Genomic DNA, 22,850 nt, shown 5'->3' on the forward strand with positions numbered 1-22,850 from the left:
CTTTAATGCTTTATCCACTCCTATAAAATCTACATAATCGTCGAGTTCCAACACACTTCAGAACAATATATCCACTTATAGTTGCAGGGAACTAAGAAAAAAAAGAAGATCGACTGAGAAACATGCCTGACCATCCACCACCACCACCGGGCCATGATCACGGACCACCTCATCCTGAGCCTCCTCCGCCGCACGCCCATGCTCCTCCTCCTCCTCAGCCGGGCGGTGGACCTCACGCACCTCCCCCTGGCCCTCCTGAACCACACAAGCCACATCATGATCCCCATCATGGTCCCCATCATGGTCCTGGTCATCACCACCCATGAATCATCATTCATCGTATGATGAATATATACATGCTTGCATGCATGTATGTAGATGTATGGTGTACGTTGTGATGTAATTTCTAGTTTTAACTAAGTCGGTGAGTCCTCTCATGATCATGCAGTTTTAATGAATGATGACTTCGTGTACCCAAAAAGTATGCATGATTATGTAAATTAATAAGATCGGTTTGTGGTTTTAATTTCCTCTTAATTAATTAGTTAATTTGGTACGCACTGAGCTGCTGATCAAAGTGTGGTTTAAGATGCAAAATTTCCATTCCTTTCATGTTTTAATTAAGATGCAAATCTAATTACAAACAAATACGCTGCAACTAACTAAAAACCCTACGTGCAGCAGGCCATGGATAATTTTTGGTCTTTAATTCGATCTTTTACTTTAGATAAATGTCTAATTTAATTGCTGCAAAAGCTAGCTTCTGAAGTATGATCAGTGTTAAGAAACAAATAAAATTAAGATATATATCATCATTATAATTAAATTTTCTGATGTAGGAGAACAAATGAAATATGCGTATATTGTCGGTGCGTAATCCGCACTAATAATACAACGTTAAATAAAAATATGTATGTATTATTGTATTATACAAATGTAATGCCACAGTAAGGTTATTTCCAACCGAATGAGGGCCAAAATGCTCTCTTTAGCTCTATAGTCTTGCAAGAAATTATATTTTAATGAATAGTGCTATGCTATATTTTATACATCTCAAACTGAGAGGACCAAAAGACAATAGGCCAAACATAGCCCTTTGAAAAAAACTATCTCCAACTGAGGGAACCAAAAGATCATAGGCCAAACATAATTTATTATTTTAATTAAATTAAACTACTATATTTAAAAAAGGTTTTCAGACATATTTTGAGTCACTTGTCGTCAAATGAATAAGCCTCCGGATTTCTTATCTATATATAATCTCAATAATTTTTTTGGATAGAATTTCGAGTAACACGTGTAGCTAACATGAGGAACTCTTCAAATTTCTTATCTTTATGTAATCGCAATAATTTTTCGGATAGGATTTCGAATGACATTTGTCGCTAAAGTGAGTAACTATCCATATTTCTTATCTTTATGTAATCTTAATAATTTTTCGGATATGATTTCGAGTGCCACGTGTCGAGTGTTGTGCTAGGATAGCACCAAACCTTATGGAACCAACTCAAGCTAACCCACATGAAATATATCAAATGGAATGCAAGAACAAAATATAAAAGAACACCAAGATTTTAACGAGGTTCCTCAACAGTCAGTGTAGCTGGAGTACGTCCTCGGAGCAGTATGAGCTCACCCAATAATCCACTATCAACCAAATGGGAGTTTACAAAGTGTTGGCAATCTCACAACCCAAATAACCTAATACACCCAATAGCTCACACACACCAAAAAAACAAATAGAGGAAGAAATATAATGAATAATTTCTTCTCTATACATATAGCTCAAAGCTATTACAACAACTACTTTGATAGATGATTACTAACCAAAGAGACGAGCACTTTATTTTCTCTGAGGAGCTACGGCACCTTTTATCTGTTGCTCTGCTGCTCTGCTGCTCTCTGCTCTCTGCTCTCTGCTCTCTTCTCTCTTCTCTCTGCACTCAGAATGGGTTTTTCACTCTCTTCAAAACCGAACTATTTTTCCACACAAGAACCAACAACTTTCTTATCACCAAAGAATAATGCTCCATCCGAGGCTAGCCTTTTAAAATTCCACAAATCAATAAGAAACATAATTATAATGTCTCCCCATTTTTTATTTTTTTATTAGCCAAAAGAAATATAATAATTTGGCCCTTTTTTCTTTTGTTTTGTTTAATAGCTAAAAGGTGATGTTGAGTTGCCACTTGGCCACAATTCAACATCGAGATGTAATTGGTTGTGCAAATTTTAGATAGGATTCGTATCTACATGACACTTCTTATCTTCAGCTTTCAATGTTGTAGAAATGATGTAGGTATTTATAGGAAAAAATTAGATTTTTTTTTTAAATTCGTCAAAAAAAAAAAAAATCAAATTCCAACGGTAACCTGACGACAACATGATGTTAGCTAGCCGTTGCTAACTGGCGTCATGCTGACGCCAAGTAGCCGAACTAGAGAGCTGGCAAAATGTCAAATTTGACATTCTAGCATTGGAGGACTGGCAAAATGTCAAGCTTGACATTCTAACGCTGGAGGGTTGGGCTAGAGGGCTGGCTGGCTAACTAGAAATGGCCAGCTCGCTGGCTTGATTTGGGGGTTTGGGTGGGGCCTACAAGCCATTTGACCTAACCCTCGGTTGGAGACGATTTTCGTGTCATTCTTAGCTATTTTTAGCTCTATGATCCTTTAACCGGGTCGGTTGGTGGAGATGACCTAACTACAAACTCGTAACATAAAATCCGTTTCTCGACTTGTAGATGTGGGCTTATGAATCTTGTGGTTGCCCTAATTCAGAGGAATGACTACACACAATGAAATAAGACGGGAACAAAAATCTTCTCTGCGTGATACACATGATTAACTTGCAACATAACACCGACCAGAAAATAAAAAAGAATCGATCCCCACCACTTTTATCATTGTTCTTTTAGATGGATAACATTTCATATAAAATATGAAAGATCTTTTATTTTTTATGTGGCGCCTGTCGCGACGAAGAAATGTGGCTACCAGCAAGCACGTGAAGATAATGTACGTGGACGTTGATCTTTTACTTTTTGTACCGACACCATTGCACTATAAAATCCCACTACTTTCTTCAACAGTTTCGCCAGATCAATAAAAAAACAAGAGAGTAGCTAGCTAGATCGAAGAATTACAAGTCTCTGTGTAACTGCTGCAAATTAAGAAGATTGTCGAAAATGCACCAACCTCCAGGCCCTCCGCCACCGCATGACCACGGACCACCGCACCACGGGCCACCTCACGATGGTCCGCCACCACCTGGCGGCCCTCCAGGTCCCGGCCCTCACGGCCATGGACCTCCAGGCGGTCCAGGTCCCCATGGACCTCCAGGCGGTCCGGGAGGACCAGGGCATCACGGCCACGGGTGTGGAGGTGGACCGGGTGGTCGCTGCTAAGTGCTAACTAATGATCTTGACCAAGAACTTTCTGGTGTACTACTTGTGGTTTAATATGTGCTAATCATGTTTTCTAGTTTATTAGTTTACTAATCATGTTCAAGATCACCACCAGACTAGCTCAGCTCAGCTGGAGAGGATCATGTATCTGTCCGTAATGGTACTATGTTGAATATGCTGCGTATTATGATATCAATAAAATGCATCTCCATATTATAATTATACATCTTTGATCATTCTTAATTAATTGATTGGATTATATTGATAGGTAAAAATTACTAGAAACAATTTTGACGCGCTAAGAATATCCGCTCGTATTTGAGGAGAGAAATTTACACGCAATCAATAATAAGAAGATGGTTTTTTAATCCTAAGATGCGTCATTATATATTTTAACTTACTCACGTAACATTGCGTAAATGGTTTGATATAACGTCAATTTCGCAGCTTAGTGGCATGACATGTAAGTTCTTTTCATATTACTCAAAGTTCAACTCCAATTTCGGTTTCGAACCGCTTCTATAGAAAGCTTTTTTTTTTTTTTAAATTTTATTTGAACAAACCTTATTATCTATAATAAAGGGTAGGAGAATGAGTTAAGTCTCACAATCGACTAGCAATAATGTGGTTCAAATTCGCATTTGATGAGAATCGAACCTAAGATCTCTATTTACAAGTAAAGAATAACACCACTAAACTGTAATATTAAGTGATTGCTTATATTGAAAGCATTAACCTTTAACAAACACTTATACGATCCATAAACACTTTTAAGTTTTTATGACCAACCAAATTGGTTTCGCATAAATAGCCATTCGGGCGCCCAAATTTTAATATTTTTTAATTAACAAGAAAAAAAAAAGTTATGTACATTCATAGCTATTGATTTAGTGCTTGTTTAGAAGTGCTTCTAAAATGACTAAAAACGTTTTTGTTAAAATTATTTTTGGAACTAATCATTAAAAAAAATGCAAGTGAATATTGGAAACGCACTTGAAGTGCTTCCTACAAGAAGCACATAATTGGTGCTTCTTTTGGAAAGAACTTCTAGTGATTTTGGAACCCAAAAATATTTTCACTAAAATCACTTTTAATCATTGTAAATGCACTTCCAAACAAGGCTTTAGACTTTGTTATCTCTCGACCTAGCCCCAAAAAAGGCCTAAATAAAAAAGAGCCCAAAATAATGAAGCCCAAATCATATCATCGCAAAATAGGGCCCAATCCAGTTAAAAGACTAAAGCACCACTACAAAACACAGAAGTGAAAGAAAAGAGACGAAGAAGTTCCGCTATTCGCACACTGCCCAGAAACCCCTCTATAAACCCCTCTCTCTCTCTCTCTCTCTCTCTCTCTCTCAACTCCGAACAGTGCTTCCGACTCTGGGCTCTGCCCTTGAAGCTTTAGAGGTAATGGTCCCTTCTCTGCTTCGCATCTTTCACTTACGAATATATGTATATTTTTGTGTAGTTATATTCAAACCCTGCTGCAAGATTTCCAAAATCTGGAAACAAATTTAATTCTTTGTAACTTAGAGAATTTGAGAGCACCAAAAATTTGTTTCTCTTCGGGTTTTGGTTGAAACCCATTTCATTTCAGTGGCTAATTAGTGTTAAATTGCATTCAAAGTTTAAACCTTTGTTGCCAGATTTCCAGAATTTGAACGAAATTTTGATTTTTGTGTTACTTTTAGAAAACTAAGATGACCAACTTGTTCCTGTATCGAATTTAGTCGGAATCCATTTGATTTATAAGTGAATTAGTTAGTGTTTTAGTGAACTAATAGATTTTTTTTTGAAATAGCAGATTTGGTAGGATGGATGACAGTCTGTACGATGAGTTTGGGAATTACATAGGCCCGGAAATCGAGTCTGATCAAGAGAGTGATAGAGAGGACGAGGATGAGGAGCTGCCCGATAGGCAAGAGGATAGGGATGCATCAGATGGCGATGATGCAGCTGCTGGTCCCAATGGGTGGCTGACTGCGTCCAATGATGTCGATATGGATAACCAGGTTGTCCTTGCTGAGGATAAAAAGTATTATCCAACCGCGGAAGAGGTCTATGGTGAAGATGTTGAGACATTGGTTATGGATGAAGATGCACAGCCTCTGGAACAACCCATTATTAAGCCTGTTAGGAATGTCAAGTTTGAGGTTGGTGTCAAGGATTCTTCCACCTACGTATCGAACCAGTTCCTTTTGGGACTCATGTCGAACCCCTCTCTGGTTAGGAATGTAGCACTTGTGGGGCACTTGCAGCACGGGAAGACAGTGTTCATGGATATGTTGGTGGAGCAGACTCACCATATGTCTACTTTTGATTCAAATAGCGATAAGCACATGAGGTACACGGATACAAGGATTGATGAGCAAGAGAGGAGGATATCCATTAAGACAGTTCCTATGTCCCTTGTACTCGAGGATAGCAAGTGTAAATCGTATTTGTGCAACATCATGGATACGCCTGGTCATGTCAATTTCTCTGATGAAATGACTGCAGCCCTTAGGCTTGCCGATGGTGCTGTCTTGATTGTGGACGCTGCAGAAGGAATGATGGTGAGCATCTCATCTTTCTTTTCATTGAATAATAAATATGCTATATGATATTGTGCCCTTTATTATACTATGATTTTATGTTTTGTTAATTTAAGATCTATATATTGTCATATTTCACTGCCTCATCTGTAGAAGAATGTCAGAATGGGTATGATATTCCACTTGCTTAGAAAATTTTATGATTTTGATTGACAGGTAAATACCGAGAGGGCTATACGCCATGCAATCCAAGAGCGGCTACCAATTGTGGTTGTAATCAACAAGGTAAGATTTTCTCTTATTTCATGGCTTCTTTATTTCTCATTTTCCCTCCATTTTATCACAGCATGAACCCCTTAACTATATTGTTATTAGTACCAACATGAATTTTCATGTCAAAGGTTGACAGATTGATAACAGAACTCAAATTGCCCCCAAGAGATGCTTACTTCAAGATAAGGCATACTTTGGACGTCATTAATACCCACATAACTGCGGCCTCTTCAACTGCTGGCAATGTACAAATTATTGACCCTGTTGCAGGAAATGTTTGCTTTGCAAGTGCTACCGCAGGATGGTCATTCACGTTGCAATCGTTTGCAAAGCTATATCTTAAACTCCATGGGGCTGATAATACGGACGTAGATAAGTTTGCCTCTCGTCTTTGGGGAGATATGTACTATCATCCGGATGACAGGAGTTTTAGGAGAAAACCCCCTGCCAGTGGAGGCGAAAGGTCATTTGTCCAGTTTGTGCTCGAACCCCTGTATAAAATTTATAGCCAGGTGATTGGGGAACATAAAAAGAGTGTGGAGGCAACTCTTGCTGAATTTGGTGTCACCCTCAGCAATGCAGCTTACAAGTTGAATGTTAGACCTCTGCTGAGGTTGGCTTGTAGCTCAGTTTTCGGATATGCCTCAGGCTTTACTGATATGCTGGTTCAACATATTCCTTCTCCTAAAGGTGCCGCAACGAGGAAAGTAGACCATATATATACTGGACCAAAAGACTCTTTGATTTACAAGGCCATGAAAGATTGTGATCCTGATGGTCCTTTGATGGTCAATGTGACAAAATTGTATCCCAAGTCCGACTGTAGTGTTTTTGATGCATTTGGTAGGGTTTATAGTGGCAAGATTCAGACAGGGCAGACTGTGCGGGTATTGGGAGAAGGCTATTCACCAGAGGATGAGGAGGACATGACAGTCAAAGAGGTGACTAAGTTATGGCTTTATCAAGCTCGAGACAGGATACCAATAGCCGAGGCTCCTCCTGGTACTTGGGTTCTTATTGAAGGTGTGGATGCTTCTATAATGAAAACTGCCACCATCTGTAATGAATATTACGACGAGGATGTGTACATCTTCCGTCCTCTTCAGTTCAATACTCTGCCAGTTGTGAAAACAGCAACTGAGCCATTAAATCCAAGTGAGCTGCCAAAGATGGTGGAGGGACTAAGAAAGATAAGCAAGAGTTATCCTCTTGCAATCACTAAAGTTGAGGAGTCTGGGGAGCACACGATATTAGGTACAGGAGAACTCTACTTGGATTCAATAATGAAGGATCTTAGAGAGTTATATTCAGAAGTAGAAGTCAAGGTAATTGATTGCTCCAAGTTCTCATCCTCTCTTCACATTTTTTCTTTTAACGCAATTTTTCTACCTCTTAGGGATGTCAAGAAATTTTTTTTCTTGATGGATATGCGTTTGTTTGTAGGTTGCGGATCCTGTTGTTTCATTTTGTGAAACAGTGGTGGAGTCTTCGTCAATGAAATGTTTTGCTGAAACACCCAATAAGAAGAATAAAATAACTATGGTAAGAAGCAACCTAATTTTCAGAAATTTTATGTGATTCGGTTTTTAAAATATGACATGCTAAAAACCTTTGTCCTTTTGTAGATTGCAGAGCCATTGGAGAGAGGACTTGCTGAGGACATTGAGAATGGTGTTGTAAGCATTGATTGGTCGCGGAAGGATATAGGCAATTTTTTCCAGACTAGATATGAGTGGGATGTTCTTGCTGCACGTTCCATATGGGCATTTGGCCCTGATAAGCAGGTAATACACCTGCTACAGGCAGCACGTTATTTTGTTTATGAAGTGCTTTTGCTGTCCTTGGTTCTGTTTTAATCCTATTATAGTATAAACATAGGTTCATATAGCCCCACCCCAACCCGTGGATAGCAAATCACCTTGTGAAATCAAAACATAGCTTTATATATCTTTCTATATAACTTTCTTTTATTCATCTCTCCCTCCCTCTGCCTTTCTTCAAATTTTAGCTATACGTTCAAGACCTAGTGCTTTTGTTTGACAAAAGCGTATATTTGCAGGGACCTAACATTCTATTAGATGACACACTTTCCACTGAAGTCGACAAAAGCTTGCTGAATGCTGTGAAGGATTCAATTGTTCAAGGGTATTTTATTTGAATTCTTGTTCTTTTCCCATATATTGTTGTTTCAGTTTATAGCTCATTATAATGTTATTTCGCACAGGTTTCAGTGGGGTGCTCGAGAAGGACCCCTTTGTGATGAACCAATCAGAAATGTCAAGTTCAAAATTGTGGATGCAAGGATTGCCCAAGAGCCATTGCATCGTGGATCTGGCCAGATCATTCCCACATCTCGACGTGTGGCCTATTCATCTTTCCTGATGGCAACACCACGGCTTATGGAGCCAGTATATTATGTGGAGGTATATCCTTGCTCCTTCACTTACGTCATAATGAGATTGATTTTCAAAACAGGTTGTATTCAAGTCCTCAGGAACTTAGATTGCTTAATGTATGAATCTCCTCGCTTCAATGAGGGGCGCTGAAGTTTGATTTTCTGATTAATTTCTGATGCTGCTTTTTTCAGATACAAACACCCATCGACTGTATTTCTGCAATCTACACTGTTCTATCTCGCAGGCGTGGACATGTTACTGCTGATGTTCCTCAACCTGGGACCCCTGCTTATATCGTCAAGGTATGTTGGATCAACTTTATTTTGTTGAGTTTCAGTTGCATTATACTGATCTTGGATTTTATCATGAGAGTGAAGACTGTCCAGTCATAATATTGATTTTTCATTTATTTTTCTCGTCCACTGGGTACGACCTTTTTTTTTTTTTTTTCTCGTCCACTGAATTTCAGGCGTTCTTACCAGTGATCGAATCATTTGGCTTTGAAACTGATTTGAGGTACCATACCCAAGGACAGGCTTTCTGCCTCTCAGTGTTTGATCACTGGGCTATAGTCCCTGGGGATCCACTTGATAAGAGCATCGTTCTGCGACCCCTTGAACCTGCCCCAATTCAGCATCTGGCCCGTGAGTTTATGGTCAAGACAAGACGTAGAAAGGTAAAACAGTCCATCTGCTCTCTCTTCCACTTTTGTTACCTCGAGAATAATTTGACTCACATGCTAAATTTTTTCCAAACTATGCACTGCTGCCTCGTTACATGGCTGAGTTTTATTTTGTTGAATTTTTCAGGGAATGAGCGAGGATGTGAGCATCAACAAATTCTTCGACGAGGCTATGATGGTGGAGCTGGCTCAGCAGGCAGCTGATCTTCATCTGCAAATGATATGATCGTGGCGGGGGCTTCACAACACGGTGTCCGCTTCTCCAAAGTTGAGGAACGAAATTGTACGCGATTTTATTTGGATGAAAACCAGTAGAAGTAGTTGTAGTGTTGAGCATGCAAGTTACAATTTTGAATGCAAGAGTAAATTTAGCTGTTGTAACTTTTTGATGTCCAATACCCTTTGCGACCGTTGTATCCGATATTCGTCAAATCCTTCCTAACTTAACAGAAAAATTGGTGTGAGAATTTCTAAATTGTAATGTTATCTGATGATATTGTTCTCTCTAATTTATACATGTTTTATCCCCTTTTTCTACGAAAGAGACCTTTTAACACTGCCATGCGTTTTAAGTTAATTATGCATTGTTACGTGTTTTCACGTTTACGTATGACAGTGTGTGACTAACTTCGAGTACTGACATTGTCATCAAGATCTTCCATTTCCACGATTTTGACTTGTCTCTTTCACTCCATTTGATTTTTTAATTTCAAATTTTAATTTAATAATTAATTAGGTAAACAGAGGGTTTTCTTGGACATGACATTTCCAGGAAAGCCCCAATCTTTGAATCTCAGGCCTTCCTCCTTCAAATTTCAACACAAATCCGAAATCCTTATTATTTTACTCTTTATGATTTTGTACAGAGATTTCTTTACAAATTTCGATACCGGATCTCACAGAGGCAATCCCAATACCCTAACCCTAGCTTCGTCCCCATTTCCCCCTCTGCACAAACAGAGATTTGATCGGGAAAATCAGGTAAAATTAGGGTTTTTATACATTTTTCCATCTTCGCAGCCACTGAATTTTCTGTGCATTAAAGATTCCATCTTTATGGATCCACCATTGTTTTTGCTGTAAGTATAGTTACTGTATAATCTGAGCATTTCCGTGGAGCAATATTTTGGGATCGGATACAAAATGCGATCCGAAACCCTAACCCTAGCTCCAGCTCTCAATTTTTTCCCAAATCTCAAACCCCCACACAAAACCCTAGCTTTCCACCAAATTTCAGTCCTAATCATCACCTTCCTCGCCTATGCTTCCTTCCATGCCTCCAGAAAGCCCCCAAGCATTGTCAAGAGCGTGCTTGGGCCCACAGTTCAGGCCAATTCGAGCTCCGTCGACACGGGGTGGGCTCCCTTTGATGGTCCCCGGGGCACCCACCGGCTAGGAGAGCTTGATCTTGCGTTTCTTTCCGCGTATTCGATTGGAATGTACTTTGCTGGGCATGTCGGTGATCGGATTGATTTGAGGTTGTTTCTTGTGTTTGGGATGATGTGTAGTGGCATTTTAACGATATTTTTCGGGTTAGGATATTGGTTTGATGTTCATGTATTGGGGTACTTTATGGCGGTTCAACTTCTTTGTGGATTGGTTCAGTCGATTGGGTGGCCCTGTGTGGTGGCTATTGTGGGAAACTGGTTTGAGAAAGGGAAGAGGGGGTTGATCATGGGGCTCTGGAGCTCACATACCTCGGTTGGAAACATCATTGGGTCGGTTGTGGCATCCGGGGTCTTGGAATTTGGATGGGGTTGGTCCTTTGTGGTGCCCGGGGTGTTGGTGATTTTGGTTGGGATTGTGGTGTTTTTGTTTCTTCCTGTGTGTCCAGAAGACTTGGGGTTTGAGTCTCTGGTGAAGGAGATTCAGATGAATGTGGAAGTTAATGGCGTGGAGAATTTGGAGGGGAAGGTAGAATCAGAGGAAGCTGGGCTTCTTCGATCAGAGACTGCAGATTTTGGAACAGAGAATGCAGATGGCGATCCAGACACAGGTTCTTTGGCTGCAGTTGGGTTTCTAGAGGCATGGAGGTTACCGGGTGTGGCGCCATTTGCTTTCTGCCTCTTCTTTTCGAAGCTTGTGTCTTACACTTTCCTTTACTGGTTGCCCTTTTACATAAGGCACACAGGTACTTCCTCGATTTAGATTTGTATACATGATTTTGCAATTGAATTCTTGGGATAGTCTTGTGATTATTGTAGGGTTTCATGCTTTAGTTTTAAGCGACCACCTTCGTTAATCTTGTTGTATTCATTATGAGTTTTGTTTCACCTTGCAGCTGTTGCCGGCGTGCATTTGTCACACAAAACTGCCGGGAACCTTTCAGCCATATTCGATATTGGAGGAGTCTTTGGTGGAATTTTAGCAGGATTGATATCTGATATGATCGAAGCTAGAGCTGTAACCTCAATCGCGTTTTTGTTACTTTCGGTTCCAGCCCTTGTTCTCTACCGGCTTTATGGAAGCCTATCGATGGTTGCCAACATTGTTTTGATGTTTCTTTCGGGATTGCTGGTGAATGGCCCGTACTCACTCATCACAACAGCCGTTGCTGCTGATCTTGGTACGCAGACCACGATCAAAGGAAATTCCCGAGCATTAGCCACTGTAACTGCAATCATAGACGGAACAGGTTCTGTTGGGGCAGCTCTTGGCCCGCTTTTGGCCGGTTATATCTCCACGACGGGGTGGAACAACGTGTTTGTCATGCTGATTCTTGCTATTTTCTCTGCAACTTTGTTTTTGATTCGGATTGCGAGAACCGAGATTAAGGGGAAATTGAATGAGGGAAAATGGTCTTTGTATAGCCGCATAGGAGGCACACAGTGATTGAGATTTTCTAATTTCTTGTCATACCACAAAAGTAGGTAGATTTTAGGCAGATCCATTTCTCTACGTTTTTTGTATCTCATTGTTTTGTTCTACATTCATTATTCTTTTTTTTTTTTTTTTTTGTAAATTAATTTAAAAATATTAAACAAGACTCAAGGACACAAAACTAGGCTAAAAACTCTAATAACTCGAAGAAACACACTTAGAATGACTCAACATAATGAAAACAATCAATTTAGACACTAGGAACTGAAATGGACGGAAATTGAATTAAAAGACTAACAACAATGAAAACTAACTAAATAATATAATTTAATAATGGGGGGGGTTTGGTTTTGACGAGAAGTAAATTAAACTTAAATAAATTACAGAATTGACAAAAGCATGAATTAAGGTGAAAGGATAGGTGACGGACTAGCTAGAGGGTTCTTCTCCACACATGACACATATGCAACCTAAATTGATTTTCAGTTGTTCTTCCAATAAATTATGAATGACAATGTTCCAAGTTAATTAGGTCCGCTTAAATTAACTCTTAGATTTCCCTAGATTCATTGGATTGAATGGTGTTGATGCACAAAATCAGCGAAGACTTTGGTACAACAGAAAGTGTCAGGTTTTGTGACCTTCGCTTGGTTGCTTCGGTCACTAGTGAGGATAAGTACGTAAATGAATAGAGACAGAGAAGCAAACACAGGATGTACGTGGTTCACCCAGATTGGCTACGTCCACGGAGTAGAGGAGTTCTTATTAGTAGTGAAGGGCTTACACAAGTACAAAGGATCAAGCTCTCAATTTAGTGAGTTCTTGTGAATGATTTAACCCAAAATGGCATTAGGCAATATTGTGGGGGGATGACCCCTATTTATAGAAAAACTTGTAGCTTTGTCACATTGACATGTGTCATGTTATGATTGGTTCTTGATGTTGACACGTGCTGCGCTCTGATTGGCTTCTAATCTTGACACGTGTCGAGTAGTGATTGGCCTCCTGGTCGGAGGGGAACTCTTCTGGGTCCTTGACAGTATAGCGTTGGCCGGTGCTCGGTAGTTTCGGGATTGATCAAGTATGGTACAAACAGTGCTCCCCTAAGTTCCCGAGTGAGGGAAACTCCTCGGTTGGGGACTTGCAAGATCCAATCCCTTGAGTAATCACGAAACTTCTAAGTACCGAAGTGTGGTCTGATCTTCATCTGCCCTTCTCTGGAAGTACCTTTCCTCCATCCGGGAATGGTGTATTTAGCTGATGTTGACGCACAAGGTAATGTATCAATTTCACTTGAAGCTTAGTTGTAGTTTCGGGCTTAGTCAAGTGTGATACAAACCTTATAGTAGGAGTCCCCCAAGTCGCCGAGCTAGGAGATCTGCCGAAAGAGGTGACAGACATGGTAAGCAGTCAAACTTCCAAGTAAGCAACCCAGGATCAGAGATTTGACCTCGGCTTCCGGTTGATTGTTCTTCTTCTCCTTGTCTCTCATTCAACTGTCAGGATAAGGAGAAGCAAATGGATAAGAGATGATATGAGATACTTTTGCTTTTGAAGAAGTAACTTTCCACAGGCTTATTCTTGAACTGTGCTGGAGGGTTTTCTGGTGCCCTTCAGAGTATAAGGCCGACTCAAAAATTTGAGGGTCAAAACAAGTCCATCAAATCTAGAGTACGTTCGACCTTGATGATATGGGATACTTTTGCTGTTGACGGAATAATGAATGTGGTATGGAAAGGTGTCGTGCTGTAGTGATCTGTTTCAGCCCACCGTTGAACCTTCTGCTTCAATCTTTTGCATGGCAGAAGTGGTGTGCAACCTTTGCATTTAAATGGTCCTTCAGAACATTCCTTCATAGTGACTCATCCCCGCTTGGCAGCTTCAGTGTAAAGAGCCAATATCTGATCAACTGTCATGAGGTATTTGCCGGTGGAATTCGTGACCTTGACAGCAGTTGAGGATGAGTACTCGAGAGCAATGCTAAGTAAGCAACCAGGCAAAGGCTCCAGGTAGTCAGTTCCAAATTGGAGGTTTGATTTCAGGTTCCGACTGACTGCTCTCTTTCTTTTTGTCCTGCAGGTGTGGACAAGGACAAAGACAAAGACATGGAGAAAGCATGATATGGGATACTCTTGCTTTCGACCCTGATGATATGAGATACTCTTGTTCTTGGTGTGGCTTATTTGCTGAGGTATCATCGGGGGGAAATAAAGCTGAGTATTTCGAGAGGTTATGTTGAGGGTGCCTTTTCGAATGCGAGAAAAGGTTGAGCATTTTTGCAGGTTTGCCTGTCCGTTGAGAAGGGAGGTCAATGTATATAGGGATTTCCCAATAACAAGTAGTAATGCTATTCCTTTACCCTTCTTGGTCACAGCAATGTAGTGGGAGCTGCCAGCTTCACGTGTTTTAATTTTGTCAGAGCACTTTGAAAAAGTGGTATGTGGTATCTGGAAAGCTGATATTACGTGTGAAGATTACAGACAAGCTTTATCTAAGGAAATCTGGCTCTCGAAGTTCTGAGAGTTGTGCCTCTTCGGTTTTCGAACAAGCAATCCCATCGAGAATCTGACTCTCGAGATTCGGAAAGCGGTGCTACTCCGGTTTTTGAGAAAGTAATTATGTTGGGAGTCTTTTCTCGAATGTGAGTAAAGGTTGGACGTTCTTGCCAACCTGTCTTGCCGCAAAACACGGAGGTCGACACACATAGGGACTTTCCAGTTGTCAAGCAGTGGTGCTGTTCCTTTACCCTTATGGGTAATAGTAGGGTAGCTGGAACTTCAAAATTCTCGTGCCTAAACTTTGTCAGAGATCTTTGACAAAGTTATATGTGGTACCCGAGGAGTTGATGGTGCATATGGAGAGCGGTGATTGAACAGTAAGATTCACGTGCTTTCTACTTCACCAGAAATCTTCGACAGATTGCCCGTAATTTCCGCAAAGCTGAGTGTGCATGTGACAGGTGCTGACGAGGCTGAAAAAGCAGGTGCTTCTTCGATTTCTGAGATCGGCCCTCGTGGTCTCTGAGCAGCCCAGCTTTTGAGAAAGCAAACGCCTCTTCGATTTCTGAGATCGGCCCTCGTGGTCTCTGAGCAGCCCAGCTTTTGAGAAAGCAAACGCCTCTTCGATTTCTGAAGCTCCGTCGAGTGCAGATTTTTATAGAGGCTGGCATTAAGTTCCACAGCACACTTGAATCTCTACCAGTAGAAGCTCATTTCTTGCACTTTTAAGATCTTGATTTGTCTGACCTCTTCCCTCTTCAACACATTTGAAAATGTCTGGACCCTCCGACCGTCGTTTTGACTTGAACCTTGGAGAAGAGACAGCCACGCCTTCTCCAGACAACATATGGCGCCCATCCTTCATATCCCCTACCGGTCCTCTTACCGTTGGGGATTCTGTGATGAAGAATGATATGACCGCTGCAGTGGTGGCCAGGAACCTTCTCACTCCCAAAGATAACAGACTACTTTCCAAACGGTCTGATGAGTTGGCTGTTAAGGACTCTCTGGCTCTTAGTGTTCAGTGTGCAGGTTCTGTGTCTAATATGGCCCAACGCCTATTTGCTAGAACCCGCCAAGTTGAATCATTGGCTGCTGAAGTGATGAGTCTCAAACAGGAGATTAGAGGGCTCAAGCATGAGAATAAGCAGTTGCACCGGCTCGCCCATGACTATGCTACAAACATGAAGAGGAAGCTTGACCAGATGAAGGAATCTGATGGTAAGGTTTTACTTGATCATCAGCGGTTTGTGGGTTTGTTCCAAAGGCATTTATTGCCTTCGTCCTCTAGGGTTGTACCTGGTAATGAAGCTTCAAATGATGAACCTCCAATGCCTCCTCCTTCTGGGGTTTTGTCAAGTACTGAGGCTCCGGATAACCACCCTCCGGTGCTTTCTCTTTCTGGGGCTCTACCGACTGCTGAGACTTCCCCTAAGCAACCTTTGTGAAGGCTCCCTTTTGTTTGTTTATTTTGACTCATGTATATGTACATATTTGTGGCTTATCGAAAATATTAATAAATAAGCTTTGCTTCATTTCAACATATTGTGTTAAATACACCAAAGCCTTCTTCATAAAGTTCTTTGAATTTTTGCTTTTGTTGAAACCTGTATTGTTGAAGCTTTGTGAGTGAAGCATGTAGTTTGAGGTAGTGTTCCCTTAATTTCCCGAGTGAGGAAAACTTCTCGGTTGGAGACTTGAAAAATCCAAGTCACTGAGTGGTTGTGAGACTGCCGAGTATCAAGGTGCAGTAGCATATGGTGGGAGTCCCCCAAGTCTTCAGGCGAAGAGAGTTGCCGAATGAGGTGTCTCGCGTGTTACTAATTTGTCAAAGTAACGAATCCTTGTTTCGATGTCACACATTCGTATATGCTTTATCTAAAAATATTTCCAACTTTTGTGTGTTTGATGCTGCATGCTATTGACTAGACAAGATCAAGTGCAATTAGTAGATTTTCTCTCTTTTTCATCTTTTCTTTGGTGGAATTGCTTTTCGTTTCCACTAATCAGCCTGAGTGGATGCAAGATAACACCTTTCTCTATAGCTCAGATTGCAAAGTCGTCTTCATGAAAGTTTTTCCTTATCTTGTGAACTACAACATATCCAAATTTGAGATCCATCGGAGTAGTACAACTTCAGAAATTCAAGTATGATGAGTAACTGTTCATCAATGTTCTGTTAATCCGTCAGACTTGTTGTGAGCTTCGAAACTCCATTTTCTCTTGTTCAGATCAACATACGTTCTTCATCAAAGTTGTTCCTTAACTTGTGAACTACAACATATCCAAATTTGAGGTCCCTCGGAGCAGTATAACTCCAGAAATCCAGGTATGATGAGTGACGGTTTATCATTTGTCTGTCAACCCGTCAGATTTGTTGTGAGCTTTGAAACTCTATTTTCTCTTGCTCAGATCAGCATGCTTTCTTCATTGAAGTTGTTCCTCAGCTTGTGAACTACAACATATCCAAATTTGAGATCCCTCGGAGCAGTATAACTCCAGAAATCCAGGTATGATGAATGACTGGTTATTATTTTTCTGTCAACCCGTCAGATTTTTTGTGAGCTTCGAAACTCCATTTTCTATTGTTCAGATCAGCATGCTTTCTTCATTGAAGTTGTTCCTCATCGTCTCTTTCATAACATATCAAAAATTCAGAATGAACTAATGGTTAAATACTTCCAGATCTTCGAAACATCACAACAGCTTCGAAATCTGCAAGAATCCGACTGTCATGTTTGGAGCTTCAACACTTTAATTTCCGTCGCTCAAACAGAAATGGTTCCTTCTTGAAAGTTGTTCATATGCTCAAGAACTATAGGGTGTCCAAAATTCAGCTCCATTGGAGAAGAGCAGAGGTTGCAGAAATTTGATAGATGAAAGGAGGCGGAAGAGGGAGAGAGAGAAAAAGTCTCTTGGGTTGGATTTCTATTTTGTGGCAGATTCCAATTTTTGTAGCACCTTCATTATTGATGAATTGCTTGTACTTTTGTCCATTATGAAACTTGGGACTTTGGCTTGTTGTTGGATCTATTATAATATGTTTGGGAATATATATAAGTGAATAAATAAGAAGGAAAATTTTGGGCCCTTGTGGGTGTAAAACAAAAAATGTTTATGTTTACCCAAGTGTTTTTGTACAAGTTCAAGGGCATCTTGGGTTTTGTGAACAAAATTTGTTTATTTGGAGCAAGGTTTTGTGTTGAAGCTTTGTAGGTGAAGCTTTGGTGTTGAAGCTTTCTAGGTGAAGCTTTGATGGTGAAGCTTTGTAGATGAAGCTTTGTAGATGAAGCTTTCTAGGTGAAGCTTTTTTAGGTGAAGCTTTGTAGGTGAAGCTTTTTTAAGTGAAGCTTTTCGGGTGAAGTTTTTTTTTTTTGGTGAAGCTTTGTGGGTGAAGCTTTTTAGGTGAAGCTTTGTGGGTGATGCTTTGGAGGTGAAGCTTTTCGGGTGAAGCTTTTTGGGTGAAGCTTTTTAGGTGAAGCTTTGTGGGTGAAGCTTTGGAGGTGAAGCTTTTCGGGTGAAGCTTTTTGGATGAAGCTGTTTTTTTTTTTTTTTTTTTTTTTTTTTTTTTGGCGCTTGACACGGTCTTCATTTGCTTGTTTTGTAGTGACTGTGGAAGATAGATTGCTTTCTGATTGAGAAGGGTTCCGGCATCGCTTGCTATGAATGTAAAAGAGTGAGGGCTGAGTTGGCTAAATTACCTCTTTATTGAATTCATTGACAAATGGCATTCATTACATAGGATGCCGAATGGCTATAGCTCAACACTTGTACATCGTGAGTCTATTTGTAGTAGTACTTCAAGTGATCAGCGTTCCATGGATGGCCAAGGGTCTTGCCATCGGAGCTTCTAAGTGTGTAAGAGCCAGGGCGACTGATGCCAATGACTTCATACGGTCCATCCCAATTTGGACTAAGTGTGCCTTCACTCGGGACTCTGTCGCAGAGTAATCTTTTCTTTAAGACCCAGTCTCCTATTTTGAAAGAACGAGGCTTAACCCTAGAGTCATAATAGTTGGAGATGCGCTGCTTGTAGGCGACATTCCTCAAGTGAGCTTGGTTTCTGTGTTCCTCGACTAAATCCAAGTTGAGGGTGAGTTGTTTGTCATTTTCACTTTGAATGTAGTTCTGGACTCGGAATGTTGCTTGCTCGATCTCAACAGGGACAACCGCCTCTGTGCCAAAGGCAAGTGAGAATGGAGTTTCTCCTGTTGAAGTCCGATATGAAGTGCGATATGACCAAAGAACTTGGGGTACAAATTCTGGCCAACAGCCTTTAGCTTTGTCCAAGCTGGTTTTCAAAGTGCGCTTGATTATTTTGTTGATGGCCTCAACTTGTCCATTAGACTGGGGATGAGCTGGAGAGGCAAAGCATAAGTTGATGTTGAACTTAGAGCAGAACAACCTGAACTTCTTGTTGTCAAACTGTCGCCCATTGTCAGTGACTATCGCATTGGGAATGCCGAATCTACAAAGGATGTTCTTCCACACGAAGTCTTCTATCTTTGCCTCAGTAATGGTTGCCAAGGGTTCTACTTCGGCCCACTTTGTGAAGTAGTCCACTGCAACGACTGCGTAACAGACTTTGCCCTTCCCTGCCGGCATTGGGCCGATCAAATCAAGTCCCCACTAGGCGAAGGGCCAAGGGCTGATCATAGGAGTAAGAGGCTCTGGAGGGGAATGAGGAATAGTTGCATATCGTTGACATTTGTCACATGAGCGGGATACTTTGATGGCATCCTGGTGGAGTGTTGGCCAGTAATATCCTTGGCGAAAAGTCTTGTGTGCTAGGGACCGAGATCCAGCATGATCTCCACAGACTCCCTCATGTATTTCCCGAAGGACGATTTCCGCCTTGGCAGACGTAAGACACCTTAAGTATGGCAGGCTAAAACCTCGCTTATAGAGTTGATTATTGATGATCAGGTAACGGGTAGACTTGTATCGAATTTGCTTAGCCTGGACTTTATCATTTGGGAGGGTGCCATGAGCAAGGAAATTATAGATCGGGGTGATCCAACTATCCCCCTGTTGTAAGTTGCATACTTCTACGGCCATGGTGCTTGGTGTTGCCAACAGTTCGACATGAATTTTTCTTCCAATCTTGTCTTCCACAGCTGAGGCGAGGCGAGCCAGGGCGTCTGCATGACTGTTTGCCGCTCGAGGAACTTGGGTGATCTGGTAGTGGAAGTGCTTGAGCAAAAGTTGTGTTTGCGTAAGATATGCTGCCATGAAGCTGTCCTTAGCATCAAAGTTGTTGGTAACCTGGTTGACCACTAATTGGGAGTCACTGAAAATATCAATTTGTTTAACCCCGAGGTGTTTGGCCAAACGTAATCCTGCTAGAAGGGCTTCATACTCGGCCTCATTGTTTGATGCCTTGAATTTGAAACGAAGAGCATACTCCATTGCTACTTTGTCGGGCGTAGTCAAGACTAGTCCCGCTCCACAGCCCTGTTGGTTGGATGAGCCATCAACATACAGACTCCATGCTGAGGTCGTTGATTCTACTTTCTGAGCTTCCGATGGTAATGAAGCTACTGCTTCAGGTGTAGAAGCAATGTCAACAGGATATGTGAAGTCGGCGATGAAATCTGCTACTGCTTGACCTTTTTCGGCTGGTTTTGGTTGGTAGGAGATGTCAAACTCACCCAATGCTATCGCCCATTTGATCATTCGCCCTGAAGTGTCAGGACTTTGGAGTATTTGTCGAAGAGGATAATTGGTAAGCACGATGATGGAGTGCGCTTGGAAGTAAAGGCGGAGTTTTCGAGCAGACATGACCAATGCCAGAGCCAATTTCTCAATGTTAGAGTACCGTGTCTCCGCATCTTGTAAGGCTTTGCTAGCGTAGTAGACAGGTCGCTCCCATCCTTTCGAATGAGAACGGAACTTACGGCTGAAGCTGATACCGATAGGTAGATAATGAGAATGTCTCCTACCTCGGGCTTGGAGAGTAGAGGGGCTTTACTCATGTACTCCTTGAGGTTTTTGAATGCCTCGGCACATTCATCAGTCCATGTAATGTACTTCCTACTTCCCTTAAGTGCTTTAAAAAAGGGAGCACATTTGTCTGTGGCCTTAGAAATGAACCTGGTTAAGGCTGCCACCTTGCCAGTAAGGCTCTGGATGTCCTTTGAAGTTACCGGTTCCTTCATGTCGAGGATTGCTTTGATCTTCTCGGGATTAGCTTCAATGCCTCGTTGGCTAATCATGAAACCTAAGAATTTGCCAGAGCCTACGCCGAAGGCACATTTGTTGGGGTTTAACCTCATTCGATACCTCTTCAAAATAGTGAAAGTTTCAGATAGGTTGGTGATGTGTTGGTCAGCATGTTTGCTCTTGACTAACATATCATCAACGTAAACTTCCATGCTCTTCCCAATCTGCTCGGCGAACATTGAGTTGACTAGTCTCTGATAAGTCGCTCCTGCATTCTTTAGGCCGAAAGGCATGACTTTATAGCAGTATAGTCCTCTGTCGGTAGTGAAGGCTGTGTGTTCTTGATCCGAAGGGTTCATGAGGATTTGGTTGTATCCTGAGTAAGCATCCATGAAGCTCAGGAGTTCACACCCGGCCGTAGAGTCTATAAGTCTGTCAATAAGAGGAAGAGGGAAGCTATCTTTCGGACACCCTTTGTTTAGGTCGGTGTAGTCAACACACATTCTCCACAAGACCTTTTGAAGCAAAAGACTTTCTTTGGTCGGATTTTTCTTAACAAGGACCACATTTGCTACCCATGTCGGGTAATTGACTTCGCGGACAAAGCCTATGCCTTTGAGTTTTTCAACTTCTGCTTTCATTGCCTCGTATCGTTCAGCGTCATAAGATCTTCGCTTCTGTCTCACCGGCTTGATCTTGGGGTCAATACTCAAACGATGACAGATGACATCGGGAGAGATGCCTGGCATGTCCTCGTATGACCAAGCGAAGACTTCAGTGTTCTCTTTCAAAAAAGATATCAATGCTAACCGAAGGGGTGGTGACAATGTGGTGCCAATCTTCACCATGCGATCTGGATAATCTCTTGAGATAGGTACCTTCTCCAACTCTTCAGCAGGTTGGGCTTGCTGGGTGAAAGAGTCATCTCGAGGATCATCGGGTTGATTGTTGCTATCAGGAAGATCCAAGTTCGTTTCATCTAGGCTGGTCTTTGTGACTTGGTCATGTACAGACAGGGTTTCCTTGGGTCCGGGCAAGTGTTGTTGCTTAACTGAAGTGTTGTAACATGATCGTGCACTAAGCTGATCTCCTCTGATGTAGCCGTTGCCATGGGGGGTTGGAAATTTCATCAACAGCATATGCGTGGATACCATAGCCTTGAGATCATTGATGCCTGTGCGCCCAAAGATGACATTGTATGCCGTTGGGCAGTCAACCACTAGGAAGTTAGTGGTAATGGTAGCCGTGTAAGGGTCTGTACCAATAGTAAAGGGTAAATGTATGCTCCCTAAGGGTTGCACGATATCACCGGAGAAGCTTATCAGAGGAGAAATCGAGCGATCGAGCAAGTGTTCAGCTACACTGAGTGCCCTGAAAGCTTCGGCAAACATGATATTGACCGAAGCCCCTGTGTCTACGAGGATTCGTCGAACATCAAAGTTGGCTATGTGAGCCTCCACGATCAATGGGTCGTTATGAGGGTAGATGATGCCTCTTTCTTCCTCAGGGTAGAAACATATCGGATCCCAGTTAGGCTTTTGATATTTCCCTCCCCTGATGTCTTCCACGTGAAACACTTGGTGACCAGGCCTCAGAATTCGTTCACTGTTTTTCATGGCCCTATTGGAAGATTCAGATATGGGTGTGCCGCCGCTTATGGAATATATGACATTCACCTGGCGTTGGTTACGGTTATCCCTTTGAGGGTGAAGGAGGAATTGATCAATTTTTCCTTCTCGTGCCAAAGCTTCAATACGATTACGGAGGATGATACATTTCTCGCTATCATGGCCGTTATGCTCATGGTAGCAACAAAACATGCCCGCGTTATTCGGGGGCGTGTAATCTGGGTGCCTCGGCTTTGGCTTTGGTATCAGGTGAGCTATGCTGGGGTAAATGGCCGCGCATGTGGCATTCAAGGGCGTGTATGTCTCATATCTTGGGGTAGGGGGTATCTTGACGCGGGTTTGACCCACTGCATTGACTGCCTGGGGGCGAGCGTTATTGTGGCGATACCCTTGGTTATCGGGATAGTGTCCCTTACTCTTTTTACTGAAATGAGAGTGGTGAGGATGGA

General features: G+C 41.7%; 2 protein-coding genes and 1 long non-coding RNA gene across 4 annotated transcripts in view; all 3 read left to right on the forward strand.

Moving 5' to 3' along the window:
- The first annotated feature begins 4,380 nt into the window (after positions 1-4,380).
- LOC126614041 (110 kDa U5 small nuclear ribonucleoprotein component CLO-like) lies at positions 4,381-9,835 on the forward strand. Its single transcript, XM_050281679.1, has 11 exons — positions 4,381-4,815; positions 5,213-5,963; positions 6,159-6,227; positions 6,344-7,540; positions 7,659-7,757; positions 7,841-7,999; positions 8,275-8,360; positions 8,440-8,638; positions 8,803-8,913; positions 9,081-9,287; positions 9,421-9,835. The coding sequence occupies exons 2-11, from the start codon at positions 5,223-5,225 to the stop codon at positions 9,517-9,519; spliced, it is 2,967 nt and encodes a 988-aa protein (XP_050137636.1). The 5' UTR covers positions 4,381-4,815; positions 5,213-5,222; the 3' UTR covers positions 9,520-9,835.
- Positions 9,836-10,034: 199 nt separating this feature from the next.
- LOC126614045 (putative glycerol-3-phosphate transporter 5) overlaps positions 10,035-22,850 on the forward strand; it is a 61,118-nt gene continuing 48,302 nt past the window's right edge. The window contains exons 1-2 of one of the 2 annotated variants that reach the window (XM_050281686.1): positions 10,035-11,424; positions 11,575-11,928. In XM_050281686.1, coding sequence (XP_050137643.1) covers positions 10,437-11,424; positions 11,575-11,928 — 1,342 coding nt within the window. In that variant the 5' untranslated portion in view covers positions 10,035-10,436. Of the gene's footprint in view, positions 11,425-11,574; positions 12,242-22,850 lie in introns of those variants that run through there. The other variant, XM_050281685.1, reaches the window with a different exon arrangement.
- On the forward strand, positions 16,682-17,644 carry LOC126614071 (uncharacterized). The gene is made up of 3 exons (XR_007620260.1): positions 16,682-16,940; positions 17,024-17,121; positions 17,297-17,644. It is a non-coding gene; the product is annotated as an uncharacterized LOC126614071 (long non-coding RNA).

The sequence above is a fragment of the Malus sylvestris genome, chromosome 2, assembly GCF_916048215.2.
Source record: "Malus sylvestris chromosome 2, drMalSylv7.2, whole genome shotgun sequence".
Taxonomy (NCBI): domain Eukaryota; kingdom Viridiplantae; phylum Streptophyta; class Magnoliopsida; order Rosales; family Rosaceae; genus Malus; species Malus sylvestris.